The 20,951-nt window shown below is 41.5% G+C and overlaps 1 protein-coding gene across 2 annotated transcripts in view; it reads right to left on the bottom strand.

Annotated features, from left to right (window-relative positions):
- Positions 1-20,951, bottom strand: part of xylt2 (xylosyltransferase II) — a 190,188-nt gene that overhangs the window by 96,408 nt on the left and 72,829 nt on the right. For both annotated transcript variants that reach the window (XR_006315166.1, XM_043714272.1), the window contains exons 4-5: positions 18,674-18,876; positions 5,221-5,301 (exon numbers count right to left, since the gene is read on the bottom strand). Coding sequence is in view for 1 of the 2 variants with exons in the window: in XM_043714272.1 (XP_043570207.1) it covers positions 5,221-5,301; positions 18,674-18,876 (284 nt within the window). In the remaining variant the exon portion in view is untranslated. The remainder of the gene's footprint in view (positions 1-5,220; positions 5,302-18,673; positions 18,877-20,951) is intronic.

Below are 20,951 nucleotides of genomic sequence, written 5' to 3'. Positions count from 1 at the left end.
TCCCTCCAACAAATTGCCCACCACCGAGGTCAGGCTCACTGGTCTATAGTTCCCTGGCTTGTCTTTACCGCCCTTCTTAAACAATGGTACCACGTTTGCCAACCTCCAGTCTACCGGCACCTCACCTGTGACTATCGATGATACAAATATCTCAGCAAGAGGCCCAGCAATCACTTCTCTGCCTTTATACTCTTCTAAGGCTTCACTCGATCTATCCTGTCTGTACCTGACATATGCTTTCTTCTTTTTCTTAACCAAACCCTCAATTTCTTTAGTCATCCAGCATTCCCTATACCTACCAGCCTTCCCTTTCACCCTGACAGGAATATACTTTCTTTGGGTTCTTGTTATCTCATTTCTGAAGGTTTCCCATTTTCCAGTCGTCTCTTTACCTGCGAACATCTGCCCCCAGTCAGCTTTTGAAAATTCTTGCCTAATACCATCAAAATTGGCCTTTCTCCAATTTAGAACTTCAACTTTTAGATCTGGTCTATCCTTTTCCACCACTATTTTAAAACTCATAGAATTACAGTCACTGGCCCCAAAGTGCTCCCCCACTGACACCTCAGTCACCTGCCCTGCCTTATTTCCCAAGAGTAGGTCAAGTTTTGCACCTTCTCTAGTAGGTACATCCACATACTGAATCAGAAAATTGTCTTGTACGCACTTAGGAAATTCCTCTAAACCTTTAACACTATGGCAGACCCAGTTGAATGTTTGGAAAGTTAAAATCCCCTACCATAATCACCCTATTATTCTTACAGATAGCTGAGATCTCCTTACAAGTTTGTTTCTCAATTTCCCTCTGACTACTGGGGGGTCTATAATACAATCCCAATAAGGTGATTATCCCTTTCTTATTTCTCAGTTCCACCCAAATAACATCCCAGGATATATTTCCGGGAATATCCTCCCTCAGCACAGCTGTAATGCTATTCCTTTTCAAAAATGCCACTCTCCCTCTTCTTTTGCCTCCCTTTCTATCCTTCCTGTAGCATTTGTATCCTGGAACATTAAGCTGCCAGTCCTGCCCATCCCTGAGCCATGTTTCCGTAATTGCTATGATATCCCAGTCCCATGTTCCCAACCATGCCCTGAGTTCATCTGCCTTCCCTGTTAGGCCCCTTGCATTGAAATAAATGCAGTTTAATTTATTAGTCCTACCTTGTCCCTAACTGTATGACTCACTTCTGTTCTCAGCTTAACCCGTCTCAGATCGATCTCTTTCTTCACTATCTCCCTGAGTCCCACCCCCCCCTACCTTTACTAGTTTAAATCCTCCCAAGCAGTTCTAGCAAATTTCCCTGCCAGTATATTAGTCCCCTGCCAATTTAGGTGCAATCCATCCTTCTTGCACAGGTCACTTCTACCCCAAAAGAGATTCCAATGATCCAAAAATGTGAATCCTTCCCCCATACACCAGCTCCTCAGCCAAATGTTACAGAAAAGTATACAGTTAATGGCAGGACTCTGAACAGAATTGATGTACAGAAGGATCTTGGGGTTCAAGTCCATAGCTCCCTGAAAGTGGCTACGTAAGTAGGTAGGGTGATAAAGGTGTCAGGCATGTTTGCCTTTATTGGTTGGGGAATTGAGCACAAGAGTCAGGATGTCATGTTGTAGCTTTATAAGACTGGCTTGGCCACACTTAGAGTATTGCATTCAATTCTGGTCACCATATTACAAAAAGGATGTGGAGGCTTTAGAGAGGGTACAGAAGAGGTTTATGAGGATGCTACCTGGAATAGAGGTTTTGAGCTATAAGGAGAGGCTAGAAAAACACAGGTTGTTTTTTCCAAGTGGCAGAGGCTGATGGGATATCTGATAGAAGTCTATAAAATTATGAAATGCATAGATAGGGTTGACTGTTTAATACTAGGGAGCATGCATTTAAGGTGAGAAGGGCAAGTTCAAAGGAGACGTGAGGGGGCAAGTTTTCTTTTTACACAGAGTGTTGTAGGATTCTGGAAAGCACTTGCAGGGGTAGTGGTGATACAGATTCATTAAGGACACTTAAGGGACTTTTAGGTAAGCACATGAGTATGCAAGGAATGGAAGGACATGGACATAGGCATAAGGGATTAGTCTCATTTGGGGTCACGTTTGGCACAACATCATGGGCTGAAACGCCCATTCCTGTGCTGTCCTGTTTTGTGTTTATTTCCTATGGAGCAAGCCCTATTTTGACAGCAATAGTTGCCATTTACTAGTAAGTCTTCGTTCACTAAATACTGAAAACCTTCAGGCACTGAAACAGGTTTTCATTGCAAGAAATGATGGGATTACATTAAAAGGAGAGATTCAGCAGTTTAGGCCTTTATTCTGTTGAATTTGGAAGAATGAAAGCTGATCTCATTACAACTTATAAAAATCCTTAAAGGGCTTGAATAGGGAAGTGCAGAAAGGATCCACATGCTGGGGACATAATCTCAGAGAGGAAAGCTGTTCTGGACCAAGGAGAGGAAGAATGTCTCCACTCAGAAGGTTGTGAATTCTGCAATTCCCTAACCCATAGGACTCTGTAAGGTGAGTGTGTTCAAGATAATAGACTAATAGTCATTAATGAGCTCAAGAAATATGGAGATAGTGCAAAAAAATGACGTTGTGGCGGATGATCAGTGGTTAGCACTGCTGTCTCACGGCACCAGGGCCACATTCAATTTCAGCCTTGGGCAACTGCCTGCATGCACATTCCCCCGTGTCTACATGGGTTGCCTCCAGGTCCTCCAGTTTCCTCTCATGGTACAAAGATGTGCAGGTTAGGTGGACTGGCCATGCTAAATAGTGTCCAGGGATGTGCAGGAAATGCAAGTTTATAAGGATAGGGTCTGAGGGGGATGCACTTCGGTGGGTGTCGGCCGAATGACCTGCTTCCACACTGCAGGGATTCTATGATAGAGAATGACAGATCAAATTTAAGCAGCTGAATGGTATACTCATGCCCCCACATTCCTACATGTGCTAATAAATGTGTGAGACAGTGAGGAAAACAGATGGCAGATGGGGAAAATGCTAGCTAATATGTTGGCAAGGTGGGTAGGATATTTTGATCATATCATGAGGAGTCAGAAGATGGGGTTGGAGTAAGAAGTGGTTTAGGAGTGGTCAGTGTAGTAATTATAACAAGGTCAGCCAAGTGGACCTCAAAGAATGTGAGTTCTCTGATGGGGGCTGTTAATCTGGTCCAATCAGGGAGCTCTGGCTGACAGATATAAACAGGAATGTCCCCTTCACTGTTTTGATCACACAGCACTGCCCTTTGATGTGAAGGGCAGTGTTTGTCACTGGCCACCCGGGTGTTTTCCTATCTTCCTGGTGGTGGAAATTAAAAAAAAAATAAACAGGAATGTCAGAGCTCTGTTCACTCAGAGTTGGCTCTGAGGAAGCTGGGTCAGTGTCAAGGACTCTTTACGTATAAATAAAGTATGTGTTGGTAACAGTATACTGGCCTCTATGGAGTTACTTCAGTCTGAGTTGAAGACATTTGTGGAACGTCCTTACAAGCCGGGGAATTCTCCATTCGAAGGGTACATTTCCTAGGCAAAACCCACATTATCAGTGTATTTCCTAGTTTTCCCAATGTATATCACTGGAGATAGATCCAGTCTTTGATTAATCAGAGACTGGAAGATGTGGACCATAGAGTGGGACTGGAGAAACACAAGAGTCTTCCTCTCCGAAAGAACTTACTAAACCAGTTGGATCTTTACAAGAAATCAGACATGCTAGATATAGTGAGTTTAATTTCACATGCTGCTTTGTACAAATACCAGCAAGCTTCCCCAAATTCACCATTCAAGACAGGTGCTGCAGATTATTTAGTGGCCCAAAATTTCTTCACAATGCTCATATCTTACAATGTGTCCGCAAATTAAATTGGTATCCTCACTGATTCACCCTCTTGCTAACCTAGGTATGTAGAAACCAGTAATAGTGTGCCCACCATTGTAACCCAGTGGCTAAGTGAGTAAAATTAACTGGTATGCAGATCAGGAAATCCCAAATCAAGAAATTCCAGACTACATTATCCTAGTTTGTGCTTTCATAAACACACACATTTTCTGATATGCAATATTAACTAATTTTTCCATTTCATATTATGCAGAACAGATCTTAAAGTTGCTAAATTTCACTAACACTTTGGCCTTACATGCAGTCACAAGTTAAACATAGGTGAGGAAAATCCACTTTTGTTCACCCATTACTAGATCCAGTAGGCCTTGAAATGCTCTCAATGTCCAATCCATAACCCACTGGAATTGCTGATCTCTCTGACATCAGGCTAAAATTTGATCATTATTTATTTCAGCTTCTCACCTTTACTATATTGCAATGCCTTCCTGAGGTCATCCCCTTTCCAGTTGACTAACTTATACTCCACTATAAAGTGTCTCACACTATAAGTTAGTCTCAAGACCCTCCCTGTGTCACTTCGTGGACTATAGTGCAGTAACCAGAGCTAAAAGCAGCACTCAAAGTTCAGTGTAACTTTAATTTTAGTTTGCCTTCCAATTTAACCAGCAGGACGGTTCAGTAAAGGATTCTGCAGATGGGTCACTGGTCGCGAAATGTTAACTCTGCTTTCTCTCCACAGAGACTGCCAGATTTTCTGGGTTTCTCCCATAATTTCTGTTTTTGTTTCAGCATTAAACTTGTTCAGATAATATTGCTCCGCAACGAATTGGTTTTGAGATCTACTGATAACTTCTATGCGTGGCAACAACTTGGACTTCATGTACACAGTCTATCCAGTTTAGTCTTCCTAAGCACAACAGCAATCACAGTTCACACTCAGGGCCTTAGACTTTCATTTGGTTTAACCTTGACAGTACAAGACCTATATTGCTGGCCCAGCTGAAATGCTCCAATTGCATTCCTGGTTCCACCCTCCACTATGACCTATCACCTTTACCCCACGTCCATCCACCTATTGCACTCTCAGCTTCCTTCCCTCCAGCCCCACACCTCTCCCACTTATCTCCCTACCCCCGAGGTACCCAGCCTCAGTCCTGATAAGGGCTTTTTCCCGAAACATCGATTTTCCTGCTTCTTGGATGCTGTGCTTTTCCAGCACTACTCTAATCTTGATCTAATCTCTAATACCAGCATTTGCAGTACCCACTTTCGCCTGATTGATTGAAACCAGTTCACTCAACACAGCCCCAGGTTATAACAAGATTTGCCATAACCTGCAGCGGTTCAGCCAGTTTTGGCTCGTACCTGGCATTATCCCGGCCATGCGATTTCAGAAAATTTTTCTCTCTATACCTGGACAGGAATCCCACCAGCTCATCATTTGTCCTGTGAAATAGAAGAGTTAAAACAGTTAGCAATATAAGAAAAGAGTTATAATCTTTTACATCTAAACTCCACTATTAATACTAGTTAAAATGCAGGATCTAGTTACTATTTAATCTGCTGGATTACTTAGATTACTTACAGTGTGGAAACAGGCCCTTCGGCCCAACAAGTCCACACCGACCCGCTGAAGCGCACCCACCCAGACCCATTCCCCTACATTTACCCCTGCACCTAACACTACGGGCAATTTAGCATGGCCAATTCACCTAATCTGCACATTTTTGGACTGTGGGAGGAAACCGGAGCACCCGGAGGAAACCCACGCAGACACGGGGAGAATGTGCAAACTCCACACAGACAGTCGCCTGAGTCGGGAATTGAACCCGGGTCTCTGGCACTGTGCCACAAAAGGCTGAACCATTGCCCACAAAAGGATAGTGACCTTTTTCAAATTTCCAGCTTCATCAGTATTTTGCTTTGAAAGTTTAGGGAATGATCTTTTTACAACTTGGTTACCATCAATCTCTCCCAGTTGGGCAGGATACAGATTAAAGCACCCTCTAAACAGTCCCATCGAACACTCCCAGGGCAAGTACACCATGAAGTTAAGTACAGAGTAAAGTTACCTCTAGACAGTCCCCATCAAACACTCCTAGGACAGATACAGCACAGGGTCAAATATGGAGAAATACACTAAGTTGAAACTTTATTGCTGGAACAGCACAGCAGGTCAGGCAGCATCCAGGGAACAGGAGATTCGACGTTTCGGGCACAGGCCCTTCTTCAGGAAGTTCCAGAAGAAGGGCTTATGCCCGAAACGTCGATTCTCCTGTTCCCTGGATGCTGCCTGACCTGCTGCGCTTTCCCAGCAACATATTTTCAGCTCTGATCTCCAGCATCTGCAGTCCTCACTTTCTCCTCAAAGATTTTTTTTCTACGTCCAACACCAACCATCTTAACTGAATCATTAACGTAACAATGAATTAACACATTTGGACAGAACCTATTTTAAATTGGCCTGATTATTTCCCTAGGACTTCACAAAATCCAGTAACTTTTCTAACTATACTGAAGAAACCAAATACAGGACAATGTAAATTACTGAGAAGAGGATTTTAGAAGAACTGAACCCCGGGAGCGCTGGGCAACAGTGGTTAGGCATTGCTGCCTCATAGAGCTAGGGGTCCTGGTTCAACTTCACCCTCAGTCGACTGTTTGGGTGGAGTTTGCACATTCTCCTCTTGTCTGTGTGGGTTTCCTCTAGGCGCCCTGGTTTTCTCCCACAGTCCAAAGATGTGTAGGTTGGGTGGACTGGCCATGCTAAATTGTTCATCATGTTCAGGGATATACTGGCTAGGTGGATTAGCCATGGAAAATGGAGGGCTACGGGATAGGGAAGAGTGGTTTCGGTGGAATGCTCTTTGGAGGGTTGATGTGGACTCGATGAGCCAAATGGCCCACTTCCACACTGTGACTGGGATTCTAAGGTTCTATGAACCCACTCGACCAATCCTTGGAATGGTGAGGGCTGTCTTATGAGGAAAGATTGAACAGGATAGGCTTGTAGTTTAGAGGAGTAAGAGGTGACTTGTTTGAAACCTAGAAGATCCTGAGGGGCCTTCACAGGCTAGCTGTAGAGAGGATGCTTACTCTTGCAGGAGAATCTAGAGCAATGTTTGAAATTCAGTGATCACTTAACTAAAACAGACATGAGGCTTATTCTTTTTGAGTTTTGATAGTCTTTAGAACTCTCTTCCTGGAAAGCCAATGTTAGCAGAGCCCTTAAATATTTTTAACTCACGGGTATACAGATTCTTGTCAAGCAAAGGGGTGAAACAGTGTCAGGACAGGCAAAAATACAGACTTGAGGATACAATCAAATCAGTCAGGAGGAGGCTTCGAGGACTATCTGACCAACTTCTGCTCCTAACTTCTATGCATTTATCATTCTATAACAATAATCTCATACTAATCCCTCAGTAGATAGAGCAGAAGTAGTAACAATTGGCCAGAACTTAAAACTATCATTGGAAAAATATTATCGTCTATTATAAAGGATGTTATAGCAGAGCAGAAATATCAAAGCAGAATCAGCATACCTATACGAAGTGGAAATTATATCTGACAAATCTATAGAATTCTCTGAGGTGGTAAGAAGCAAGATAAAAGGGAAGCAGTGGATGTAATACATTTGAATTTTCAGAAGATGTTTGATAAGCTACAATACATTCGGCTACTTAATAAGAGCCCATGGTATTGAAGATAGTATACTGGCATGGATAGAAGATTGGCTAACGAATAGAAAACATCGCTTTCGTCTCATCTGGGTTTTCTGAGATTAAAGACAAAGCTATAACTCTCACTCTCGCTAAATCACCCTTCAGAGGTAAATCAACTCCATACATGGGTAATTTCTTCACTACCTCAACCACCACTAGTCCAGACAACAAGTCACACTCCGATAAGACTTTGACTTTGACTATGCTCTCCACCCATCCCATTTGCCAACATTTCAGTTTTCATTGAACTCCCAGCAAGAAAGCTTGAGGAGCACGAGTATCCCTGAGAATAATCTCAGCAGGTCTGGCAGCATCTGTAAGGAGAGAAAAGAGCTGATGTTTCGAGTCTAACTGACCCTTTGTCAAAGCTTTGACAAAGGGTCAGTTAGACTCGAAACATCAGCTCTTTGCTCTCCTTCCAGATGCTGCCAGACCTGCTGAGATTTTCCAGCATTTTCTCTTTTGGTTTCAGATTCCAGCATCCGCAGTAATTTACTTTTATCCCTGAGAATAATTATAGGCTTGGATGGTTCATTTGAAGAGAAAGGATTAGTTCCTTCAGATAACAACCTTTCATATCTCTGACCTACCCTATGCACTACTTCTATACACAGAATTTTTAACTCCTTTAGTTATAATTAAATGTGATGGGTTTAGTTTAGTTTTGGACTCCACAATCTCAAATAAATCCAATGGCTTCCCTAGCAACTGCCAGCATTTTGAATGAATGAGCCCCACTTGCTACAATGGAAACACATCGGCTTTCAATTCCTACCTCTACCCTCAGGCCTTCAGACCTGAGGAGGAGACATCGATACTATCTATTGTTACGAAGTTGAAGGCGTGGTACTGAACCTTTAAGAGAGTGAATGCTTCACCTGTCATGTGACTGATAGCAGTCACAGAGGGTGCTGGAAAATTGAAACATGTAACATATTGTGATAACCTAGATGTCTCCTTGTTTTCACAGCAGCTCAAATTTAACCAGTATAAATTAAGCCCCAAGACACTAAAACTCAATCGAGTTCAAATTTTACTGTTTTGACAATATCGAACCAATGAGACGATCTGATGTTTTGGGGTATAAAAAGCAGGCATTTTGGACATTTAGCCAGAGAAAGAGCACCTTCTGCAATCAACAGACTGCTATTCAAAACACTCTCTAAAAGGCATCTTTTGCATATGAAATATCTGTGCAGCAGAAGACCAAAGACAACCCAGGGACATTTGCAAACAGAGGAGAATTGACACTCAAAGCCATCTGGTTTTGAAAACTGATTTGCTGTAAATTTAATAGAGGTTTTATTGGATCAGTATATTGTTATAGAATGGGACGTAGATAAATCACTAAGACAAAGGAGGCTTAGAATTGTAAATAATTGTTGCATTGGAGTTAAGAAATAAAATTGCAATTTTTTTCTTTAAACAGTGGAATTTAGGTAGTTCTCTGTCATTCATACTTTAACAGATACAAGGTGAGGTGATCTTTTCCGTGCGTTTGGTTTAATTAGCAGGAGGGCTCACCGCCATGTTGTAACACCATGTCTTACCTTGGCTACTTGCCTTTCTTTCACTCTTCCACTTTCTATTCATTTCAAACTTATTGGGGTAATGGGAAAAAAAACTTTCCTTTTTAATGATTCAGCTCATTATCGTCAGCCATTATTATTGCTCATCTCACAGTTTTGCAATGCTTTGCTCCTCAACATGGATTCTTATTGTGAAAGGCAGTGAGTTTTTAAATTCTTCAAGGAGAATAATCAAGAGCTTCATGACTGTTTTCAGCTTCTAATGCTCATTTCAACCTGTCAAAATTACTTTGCTTAAGCTTACAAATTCAATACGGATTTGCCCAGGCTTCTTCCTTAAATACTAGAATCTTGGCCTCTAAGCCTCAGGCTCAAACACCTATGCAGCCAATGTAGTTTTCTTTACTGTGCCACAATCCCAACAAAGCTCTCTGACAGTGAAGTATAAATTTCCTGCGCTTTTTTGTGAACTTACTCTGCACGGATATTGTCCAGTCGTCTTTTCCCAATTAATTTCTGGCTATTTTTCAAATGACATGAGGAATGCCTCCACATCCATTTCCTCAAATTTGGTACAGCTTGTGCAAACTTAAACATTTTCTTACTGGACTTTAAATTATGACTCAAATTCTCTCCACTGCAATCTGCATCAGCTCCTATTTCAAGTGCATCTTTTCAAGCTAATATTTATATTCTCTTTGCTTCATCTCTTTCTTGCAGTTTTAATTTTAATTTTCTCATTTCCATTCTTGTCAATCCTATTTCCTCATTTTTCTTCTGCTTTTTCCTTGTCTTCTTATACCATTTGAGTTTCTTCATTTTCTCCTCATGCTCAAGTTGCTCTGACCAGAACTGAATATCACCTGACTTCACTACCCAGATACTTGATTGCTCCTGTACTTCCTCTAAGCAGCTATGCTGGTACCTCGATTGCTTCCGTCTTCCTTAGCTCTGCCAGGCAATGCTACCTTCACTTTCTTTGCAAAGTCAATCAGCCTGAGTTTTAACTGCCAGGGATAAAGTTGCCACATGATGCAAATCCTTTACCATTTCCAGTGTCATGTCTTAAATGCAGCACAGAACCTGTAGTTTTCTTTCACTTGCGCTAATTACAAACACCACATCCCAAATCCTCAATCCCTGTGCCTGAAATCAAACGTGGACAAACACCCCCCACACCCCACATTTTGTTACATCTCACTGGGTTAGCATACAGGAAATCAATTCCCACCATTCCCAGAGCCATAACAAAAGTTTAAAATGTTTAGAAGTACTTCAAATTCCCCAATTTACCAGTCCTCTAAACCTGGATTGACAAAAAACTTAGCAATTACAATGAGTGTCAAGCAACTTGTTATTCAACCAGTTTTTTTCCCAATTTAGTAAGTAATCAGAAGTACAAGGGAAGGGCCTGTTTCCACACTGTAATGTAATCTAATCTAATAATCTAATCTAATCTAAGTACAAGGGAAAAAAAAATGGTCTTGACAAACTCCCTTGTTCAAAAAGGGAATCAAAATATAGATGATAGGCCAATTAACTTAACAGCTGCCACTAAGAAAATGTTATAGTCTAAGTATGTAAGAGCAAAACATTTAGAAAAACATAACACAGTGAAGTAGAGACAACATGGCTTCATGAAAGGGAAATCAGACATATTTACTACAACTCTTTGAGGAGTCAACAAATAAGATAGATAAAGTGGAACAAGTATCAGTGGAATCGGTGGAAAGCAGGTAGGAAGGCAGAATCGTTAAAAATAAGCATCAACATTCATCGGGTAAGAGGGAAGGCATGGTCTATTGGCCTTTACCTCAAAGTGAATGGAGTATAAAATGGTTTGTTTTGCTAAAACTAAACCAGGTATTAGTTAGACCACAACTATAATACGGAGAGCAGGTTTGGTCCCCTTATTTGAGCAAAGACAAAATGGCAGTGAAGACCGCCTAGAAAATGCTCACTAGATTGATCCAAGATATGAGGGACTTTCACTAGATCAACATTTTGCTTCAGTTTTCACAGCAGATTGTGCTACATTAATATTATTAAGTTGGAGAGGCTTCAGAAGAGATTCACCAGGATGTTACCAGGAATGGAGGGTTTGAGTTAAAAGGGGAGACTGGATAGGTAGGGACTTTTTCCACTGGAGAACAGGAGGTTGAGAAGTGACCATGTGAAGGTTTATAAAATCATGAGACGTACAGGTAAGTTGAATGGTATGTGTCTTTTCCCTAGGGTGGGGAATTTCAAGATTTGGGGGCATATTTTTAAGGTGAGAGGAGAAAGGTGTAAAAAGACATGATAGGCCATTTTATTTGCACACAGAGTGGTTTGTGTGTGAACTTCTAGAGGAAATGGTGGATGTAGGTACAGTTGTAACATTGTTAAAGATATTTAGATAAATAAATGAATAAGAAATGTTTGGAGAGATATAGTCCAAGCATAGGCAGACGGGACTAACTTGGTTTGGGATTATGGTTGGCATAGATTGGTTGGATTGAAAGGTCTGTTTCTGTACTCCATGACTCTACTATTTACTCAATAGTAACAGGTAATGGAGAGATTATAGAAAAGGGAGAAGTTTAAGACAATCATTAGGGTAAAACTACTGGGATTGAAGGCAGACAAGTCCCCAGGGCCTGATGGGTCTTAAAAGAACAGGCAGTAAAGATATTGAATCCACTAGTTACAATATTCCAAAATTCCCTTGATGTGAGAATGGTTCCAGCTGATTGGAAAAATGCTAATATAATTATTGTATTACATTTTTATATTACCCCTTATTCTAAAAAGGGAGGCATAGAAATTAGGAAACTAGAAATTTAGCATGCATGGTGGGAAATTGTTAGAATCCATTTTAAAAGTCAAAACTCAATCCATCAGAGCCAGCATTGGTTTTATGGAGGGTAAATAATGTTTAACAAATTTTCTGTGTAGCAAGCAAGGTAGATGATGGGGAGCATGTAGATATAGTATGTCTGCACTTCCACTAAGCATTTAATAAGTTCCTGCAAAAAAATGGTTAACAAAAGGTAATGGGGATCAGAGTAATTTATTAGCTTGGATAGAATATTGGCAAATCAACAGAAATCAGAGATTCGGGATAACTGGGTCTTTTTCTGATTGGCAAGATATCGGGTTTGGTCCACAGACTATTTATAACATATATTAATGACTTGGATGCAGGGATAGATGTACTATAGCCAAATTTATGGAAGACACTAAAATAGGTGGGAATGTCGGTTGCAATAAAGAAATAAGAAATCTATAAATGGATATGGTTAGGTGAATGCCAAAATTTGGTGAAATAAGTTTAACATGGATAAGAATGAGATTATCCATTCTGTTTGGAGGAATAGATAAGTTAATTATCGAAATTGAGATAAACTTCAGAGTGATTTAGAAGTCCTCATACATGAATTACAGAAAACTAACATGCACATACTGGAGGTAACAAGGATGGTAAATGAAATTTTAGCATTTAATACCAAATAAAGGAATAGAGCACAAAAGTAGGAAAGTGTTGTTGCAACTGCACAAAACACTCATGACACTACGGCTGGAGTATTCCGTATACGTATTATGTATAATTCTGGTGCCCTTACTTGGGGAGGAATGTCGTTTGATTAGAGGTAGTTCAGAGGAGGTTCAGTAAATTGACTCCAGAGATGAGGGCTGGAAATGTGTTGCTGGAAAAGCGCAGGTCAGGCAGCATCCAGGGAACAGGAGAATCCCGAAACGTCGATTCTCCTGTTCCCTGGATGCTGCCTGACCTGCTGCGCTTTTCCAGCAACACATTTCCAGCTCTGATCTCCAGCATCTGCAGACCTCACTTTCTCCTCCAGAGATGAGGGATTTGTCTTATAAAAATAAAGTTTGATGTAAAGAATGAATCTTATGTTAAAAGGGATTTGTCAAGATTTAAAAGAGTAATTGTTATAGGGAACTCTTCTGTCAGAGGCACAGACAGGATTAAAGGTTAAGAACATCTCAAAACATTGAAGCATATTGTCAAAGGGGAGACGGGGAAGCCCGAAGTTGTTGTTTTGCAGGAATTACATATTCAGGGATAGGGTTAAGGTTTTGCAGAGTGAATATAAGAGGTTAGGTAGAAGGTTAAAAAACAGTACACAAAAGTAATAATCTCTCGTTTACTTCCGGTGCCAAACTCTAAAGAGGGAAGGAATAAAAAAGCGCAGGTAAATCAATGGCCGAAGAGGTGATGCAATATGCAGGGATTCGGTTTCTTGGATTATTGGGATCTTTTCTGGGACAGAAGACACCTGTTCAAAAAGGATAGACTTCAGCTAATCTGGAAAGAGACCAATATTCTGGTGGGGAGATTTGCTAGTTCTATTTCAAGACCCTTTAAACTTTTAGAGAAGGGTGAAGCCCCCTTCCTAAGTAACAGTGAAAATAGAATGATGAGGATAGGTTTGAATCAGAAAAGAGCAATTTAATTAGAAAAGACAGACAAAGGCAAGTCACAGAATGAAGTAACTCTGAAGAATTAAACTGCAAGGGAGGAAGGGAAGAGATTGCAGAGCCATTGGCCTTGATTTTTATTTCCTCGTTGTCTGCAGGAATAGTGCCAGAAGACTGCAGGATAGCAAATGTGGTTCCCTTGTTCAAGAAGGGGAGTAGGGATAACCCTAGTAACTATAGGCCGGTGAGTCTCACTTCTGTTGTGGGCAAAATCTTAGAGAGAATTGTAAGGGATAGGATTTATGAACATCTGGATAGGAATAATGTGATCAACGATAGTCAGCATGGTTTTGTGAAGGGAGGTCGTGCCTCACAAACCTTAAAACTGGGAAAATTTAATATTTGGGAGGAGAACTGCCATGCCACCAGTCTGCCTGAAAAATAGCTCTCTTAAAACTACTTTATAAATCTGTAATTTCTGATGCAGAAATTCCTATGAGGAAGATAAGAAGTCACAGGAAGATCCAAATAGATCAATTGAAAGCTGCCTGGTTGAGTGATAAGAAATGTGGTTTAGGAAATCTTAATTGGGAGTTTTTGGTAACTGATTTCATAGAAGGGAAGGTAAAAGATGGGTTAAAGTAAGTATTTTTTCATAGTTGTGAGTTAATTATTCTCTGTTACACTTTAAGAAATAAAGTAGTTAATTATTACTTTAAATAGAACTTGGCCATTCGAATATTTACAGATTACAGCTAAATATTTCTGTGTTGCTCGTTTTAAATTAGGCAGAAAAGTTAACACCGACCATCCCCACTGCTCCATGGCCGAACACTTCAACTCACCTCCCACTCCCCCAATGAAGGATATGGAGGCACTTATAGGAAGGATGTGGAGGCACTGGAACGGGTGCAGAGGAGGTTTGCCAGGATGTTGCCTGGTATGGTAGGAAGATCGTATGAGGTAAGGCTGAGGCACTTGGGGTTGTTTTCATTGGAGAAAAGAAGGTTTAGGGGTGACTTGATAGAGGTGTACAAGATGATTAGGGGTTTAGATAGGGTTGACCATGAGAACCTTTTTCCACGTATGGAGTCAGCTATTACGAGGGGGCATAGCTTTAAATTAATGGGTGGTAAATATAGGATAGATGTTAGGGGTAGATTCTTTACTCAGCGAGTCGTGAGTTCATGGAATGCCCTGCCAGGAGCAGTGGTGGACTCTCCCTCTTTATGGGCATTTAAACGGGCATTGGATAGGCATATGGAGGATAGTGGGCTAGTGTAGGTTAGGTGGGCTTGGATCGGCGCAACATCGAGGGCCAAAGGGCCTGTACTGCGCTGTATTTTTCTATGTTCTATGTATTTATTTCAATGCAAGACAGCTTGCAGGTAAATCTGATGAACATAGAACAGTGCAGCACAGTACAGGCCCTTCTGCCCACTGTGTTGTGCCGAGCATTTATCCTACTCTAAGATCAACCTAACCTACACACCCCTCAATTTGCTGGACAAGCACATGGATGGCAGTAGTCGTCTAAATGTCCGTAATGTCTCTGATTCTACTACCATTGCTGGCAGTGCATTCCACACACCCACCACTCTCTGCAAAAGAACCTACCTCTGACATCTCGCCTACAGCTTCCTCTAATCACTTTAAAATTATGACCCCGCGTGACAGCCATTTCTGCCCTGGGGAAAAGTCTCTGGCTATCTACTCTACCTATGCCTCTCATTACCTTGTACACCTCTATCAAGTCACCTCTTTTCCTTCTTCTCTCCAGTGTAGAAGCCCAAGCTCACTCAACTTCTCTTCACAAGACAAGCACTCCAATCCAGTTAGCATCCTGGTAAATCTTCTCTGCACCCTCTCAAAAGCATCTACATCCTTTCTAAAGTGAAACAATCAGAACTGGACACAATATTCCAAGTGTGGTCTAACCAGGGTTTTATAGAGCTGCAGCAAAACCTCACGACTCTTAAACTCAATCCCCCTGTCAATGAAACCCAAAACGTTATATGCCTTCTTAACAACCCCATCAACTTTGGTGATAAGGATATGGGACTGGGATATCATAGCTTGACAGAAACTTGGCTGAGGGACGGACAAGACTGGCAGCACAATGTTCCAGGTTTTTGGTGGTATTAGATGAAGAGAAAGAGAGGCAAGAGAGGAGAGCCAGCGGCATTTTTGATTAAGACAAGCATTACTACCTGAAATAGAGAAGATATTTCTGAGGGGTCATTTAGTGAAATGATATGGTTTGAAATCATCTTGATGGGATTGTAATGTACAACTGCCAAATAGTCAGAGGGAAATTAAGAAGCAAATATGTAGACAGATCTCAAATATCTTCAAGAATAATAAGGTTGTAATAGTAGAAGATTTTAATTTACCAAACAGTGACTGGGACTGCAGTAGTTTTAAAGGTTTAGATGGTGAAGAATTTGTTAAATGTGCTCTGGAAAATTTTCTTTATCAATACGTAAATGTTCATATTAGAGAATGAGCAAAACTTGACCTTCCCTTGGGAAGTAAGGCAAGGAAAGTGTTATGAAGTTGAAGATGTGTACTGTTCCTTTTAAGAGAGAGCCACAGATAGACAGGATAATGAAGGTGGTATTTGGTATACTTGCCTTCATTGGCCAAAGCATTGAGCATAAGAGCTGGAGCGTTACGTTCGGTTGTACAGGACATTGGTGAGGCCACTTTTAGAATATGGTGTACAATTCTGGTCCTGCAGTAGGAAAGGTGCTGTGAAACTTGAAAGGGTGCAGTCCTAACTTACAAGGATGCTACTCTGGGATTCGAGTATTTGAGTTCTAGGGAGCAGCTGAATACAGGCTTTTTCCTTTGAGCTTTGGAGGCTGAGGGGTAACCTTAGAGAGGTTTATAAAATCATGAGGGTCATGAATAGCAAAAGAGTTTTTCCTATGGTGGGGGAATTCAAAACCCAAGGGCAGAGGATTAAGGTGAGGGGTAAAGATTTATAAAGGACCTGAGGGGTACTTTTTTTCATGTAGTGGGTGGTGCACATGGGGAACAAGCTGACAGAGGAAGTGGTGGAGATGAGTACAATTACAACATTTAAAAGGTATCTGGGCGGGTACACGAATAGGAAGGATTTAGAGGGATACAGGCCAAATGCTGGCAAATGGGAATAGATCTGAGTGAGATATCTGGTCAGTGCGGACAACTTGGCCCGAAGGGCCTGCTTCCATGCTGTATGACTCTATGACTCTTGTTACGACACAGCAGTGATTAAACCAAACTCTCAGAAAAGCTCACCTCGCCTCGTAATCTGTTAAAATGAGTGATAGAGAACTCCCAAATTCTATTTAAAGAAAATGACATCAATTTATTTTTAATGCTAAAACTGAACATAAACAACAACCATTCACAACTCTAAGCCGCCTTTCTCTTAACTGCTTATTACCTGCCTCCAACTCTATAACAATATAATGTTCCAATAAAACACATTAAAATTACATCAACTTAATTTCAAAACCATACAGCAGCTGATGTCTTTGATGTCTGTCTTCTTCTAGCTGAAGATCTCCCTGAGTCTTTTTTCCTTTTTACTGTGATTATGTTTCATTTGAATAGGTACCTTTGATAGAGAGTGTTTCCTAATTTCTTGGATCTGTGTTGATGGCAGTTCATCTCTCTGATTTTCAGTATGCCTGCCTTTTTTATCTCCCCAACATAGTATCGTCTCATTGGGTCGATGTTGGCAAATCAATAAATTCAAACTTGATTGGATTTTACTATCCTGGAGCAAAGTTTAAACTGATTGGTTAAATTTAAATTGTTGTCAAAACAGCAACCAACTCAGGTATCCATTGCACAGCCAAATGCTATATATTTTCAATTTTCCAGTACACTCAGATTGCTATCTAGTCATATCACAGGTACTTATAAGCTCTCAACGCAGAACAGCATTCACTCTCTCGTAAAGGCACAGTACACACCTTCAACTTCATAACACTCTTAAGAGAAACTGAGCAGTTCCCCCATACCTATCACATTCCCAGCTACCTCCCCTCCCCCCCCCCCAACTCCACCCTCCTCCCATTTATTTCTGAGCCCCCCTGGCTCACAAGCCTCATTCCTGATGAATGGCTTATGCCCTTATGATTCTCCTGCTCCTCGAATGCTGCATGACCTGCCAGATTTTCTAATCAGTAAGGAAACCAAGGATTAAAGGGAAAAGACAGAAAACAGGAATTGAAGATTATCAGATCACCCATGGTCAATGAGTTGAATGGCCTGCTTCTGCTCCTATATCTTATTGTCTAAGCTATGGACCAATCAAACCTTACAGTTGGAAAGCTTATTCATCAGTTTGGAACAGAATGGTACAGTGGCTCAGTTGCCTCAAAGTGCCAGGGATCCAGGTTCAATTCCGTACTGGGATGACGGCATCTGTGTGGGTTTCCACCAGATGCTCCAGCCTAGGTGGATTCGTCATACTAAATTGTGTTCAGGGATGTGCAGACCACATGGATTAGCCATAGGAAATGCAGGGTTACAGGGATAGGGTAAGGGGTGGGTCTGGATGGGATGTTCTCAGGAGGCTCAGTGTGGAGTTGACGGGCTTAAAGGTTCATTTGTGAAACTAACTGCACAGACATCCTCAGCAGCAAAACTCCAAGAAGCAGAAGACACCCTCCAAGGCAAGTTTTGATCAAGGGGAAAGTTATAAAAAGAAGAAATGTTGTTCTGTTAAAAGAAAGTCAGATAGTATGCACTAAAACCACATGACTCATGGAATAAGGGACTTTCTTTCACCCTCCCAAAATTGCTATTCTGAGAAACCTGTGCAAGAAAAACACCACCGGCTCATCACATTTGTCAGGTCTAACCTCAGGTGTTGACTATTTGCTTCAGTAACAAAGAATTCAACAACAGGCCCTGACACCATATCATAAAGATGTATTTTTTCTACAAGCATTCTTTTTTCTCATCTACCTTAACACTCATCTCTGTAATTTTTTTAACATTAACTTTATCTCATTAGCCTTAAGGAACCTTCAGTAATCGCTGAGAAAAATGACACTAATGAAAGAACAGTGCACCAAACTAAAGGGTACCAAATAGGAAATCATTAATTTCACCTTCCCATCATTCAAAGACACTGACCTGGTGGGGTAGTCAGTGGCACTTAGGTTGATAAAATAGTCCCAGTCCCAATCTGTCATTTCCAGTAGATCTTTCATGCAGTGCAGGTACATCTTCAGCAGACTTGCCCCTCCCCAGATTGTAACCATTCGCCATGGGGTTATCCGGATGTTCGGGTATTGCTGTGACAGCTTCAGTGTCTCTCTGTGCAGGTAATTGGAACGCTGCAAGTTCAGAATAGCAAAATGATATGTAAAGGCTTCAAAAATTGGAAAAAAAAGCCAATTTACACACAGCATGCTCCCTCTAACAGTGTAGAATCCAAAGACTCCCTACAATGTGGAAGCAGGCCATTCAGCCCATCAAGACCACACCTATTCTCCCACCCAGGCCCACCCCCATACCCTATCCCTGCATTCCCCATGGCTAACCCATACAGCACATCCCTGGACACTATGGCAATTCAGCATGGCCAATCCAAATAATTTGCACATCTCTGGAATGGGGAGGAAACCAGAGCACCTAGACAAAACCCACGCAGACACAGAGAGAATGTGCAAACTCTATGCAGATAGTCGCCCAAGAGTGGAATTGAACCCGGGTCCCTGGCACTGTGCCACTCAGTAGTAAGATAACCAACCAGACAATCTGCTTGATGGATAAATGCTGGGAGGAGAACAACCATCCCTTCTGTGACATCTTTAAAATGGTGAAATGTTCCAAGGTGCCAAACAGGACCAGCATGAATTTTTTGCATAAAAGGAGACCACATCACTCATTGAATCTGTGGTGGCTCCCCTCCAGTCTTACTCCTCCACTCGATCTCTGTAGTGGACAAATTATTGTAGCGTGTCCTTCTGAATTCATTAAATCTTTCACCACACTCAGACATCATTTTCTCGTCATGATTATTATTGGGCAAAATTATGAAGTAACATTGGAACAGATGATCCAAACTTAAGTCAAGTGTTGAGTGGCTCAGTATCCTAAAGGAGGTGAGAGGGGTTTGGAGAAAGAATTCCAAATGTAAAACCTAGGCAGCTGAAGGCACAGCCATCAATGGCGGTGATAATTAGATCAGAAACGTATAAGAAAGTAGACATGTACCGCAGTAAACTTCCCTGTTCTCTTCAAGAGTGCCATGAAATCTTTACGTGTAGGTGCAGACATTGGATAGGTTATTATCAAAACTTAAGTTAACTCAAGAATGTGATTGGAAAGACGTTCTGGGATTTACATATCAATGAACCAAAACCTGCCACCCATTCTAAAAGATGAAAGACTTAACAGCTATCTAAGTTTGTTCAATATATCGTTTCAGTTACACTACACTGAGATCTTTTGTTATAAATTCTGTGTCTTACGATCCTGCTCCACAGCTACCTGAAGGAGCAGCGGTCCGAAAGCTAGTATTTTCAAATAAACCTGTTGGAGTACAACCTAGTAAATGAAATCTTTAGATCAACATATATCAAAGTGGGTACTTGGTTTAATGAAAGGTGGGCTAAGAAGCTGTCTGAATAAGTAAACAGCCCCAGTAGTCCACTGTTGAACAACACAGAGGGTATATAAAGGTAATATGTAAATATTGTAAATATGTCCTTTCAATTTTGGATACTGTTGGGGGGATGACTTACCAGGGGAAAGCAGTGGGGCACCTGCTGCTCAAAAGGGAAGGGGGAAGAGGAGCAGAGCAGTAGTCATTGGGGACTCGATAGTTAGGGGGACAGATAGGAGGCTCTGTGGGGATGAGAGAGACTCACGGGTGCCAGGGTCCGTGATGTCTCTGATCGTGTTTTTGGGATCCTTTGGGGAAAGGTAGAGCAGCCCCAAGTAATGGTCCACATTGACACCAATGACATAGGTCGGAAGAGAGATGGGGACTTGAGGCAGAAATTCAGGGAGCGAGGATGGAAGCTTAGAGTTAGGACAAACAGTTGTTTTCCCTGGTTTGCTGCCGTTGCCACGTGCTAGTGAGGTGAGGAATAGGGAAAGGAGTTGAACACGTGGCTACAGGGATGGTGCAGGAGGGAGGGTTTCGGGTTTTTGGATAATTGGAGCTCTTTCTGGGGTAGGTGGCACCTTTACAAGCAGGATGGTCTTCATCTAAACCAGAGGGGTACCAATATCCTGGGTGGCAAATTCGCTAAAGCTATTAAGGAGGATTTAAACTAATACAACAGGGGCATGGGAACCAAGATTGTAGGACAGGTACAGAAGAGAATGAGAGTAGGGAGTTCCAAGATCAAGTATCTGACACTGGCAAGCGAGAACCTGGTTTGAAGTGTGTGTACTTCAA

The sequence above is a fragment of the Chiloscyllium plagiosum genome, chromosome 24, assembly GCF_004010195.1.
Source record: "Chiloscyllium plagiosum isolate BGI_BamShark_2017 chromosome 24, ASM401019v2, whole genome shotgun sequence".
NCBI classification, from domain to species: domain Eukaryota; kingdom Metazoa; phylum Chordata; class Chondrichthyes; order Orectolobiformes; family Hemiscylliidae; genus Chiloscyllium; species Chiloscyllium plagiosum.
The sequence above is the reverse complement of the archived record's forward strand: the minus strand, read 5'-3'. Positions and strand labels throughout refer to the sequence as shown.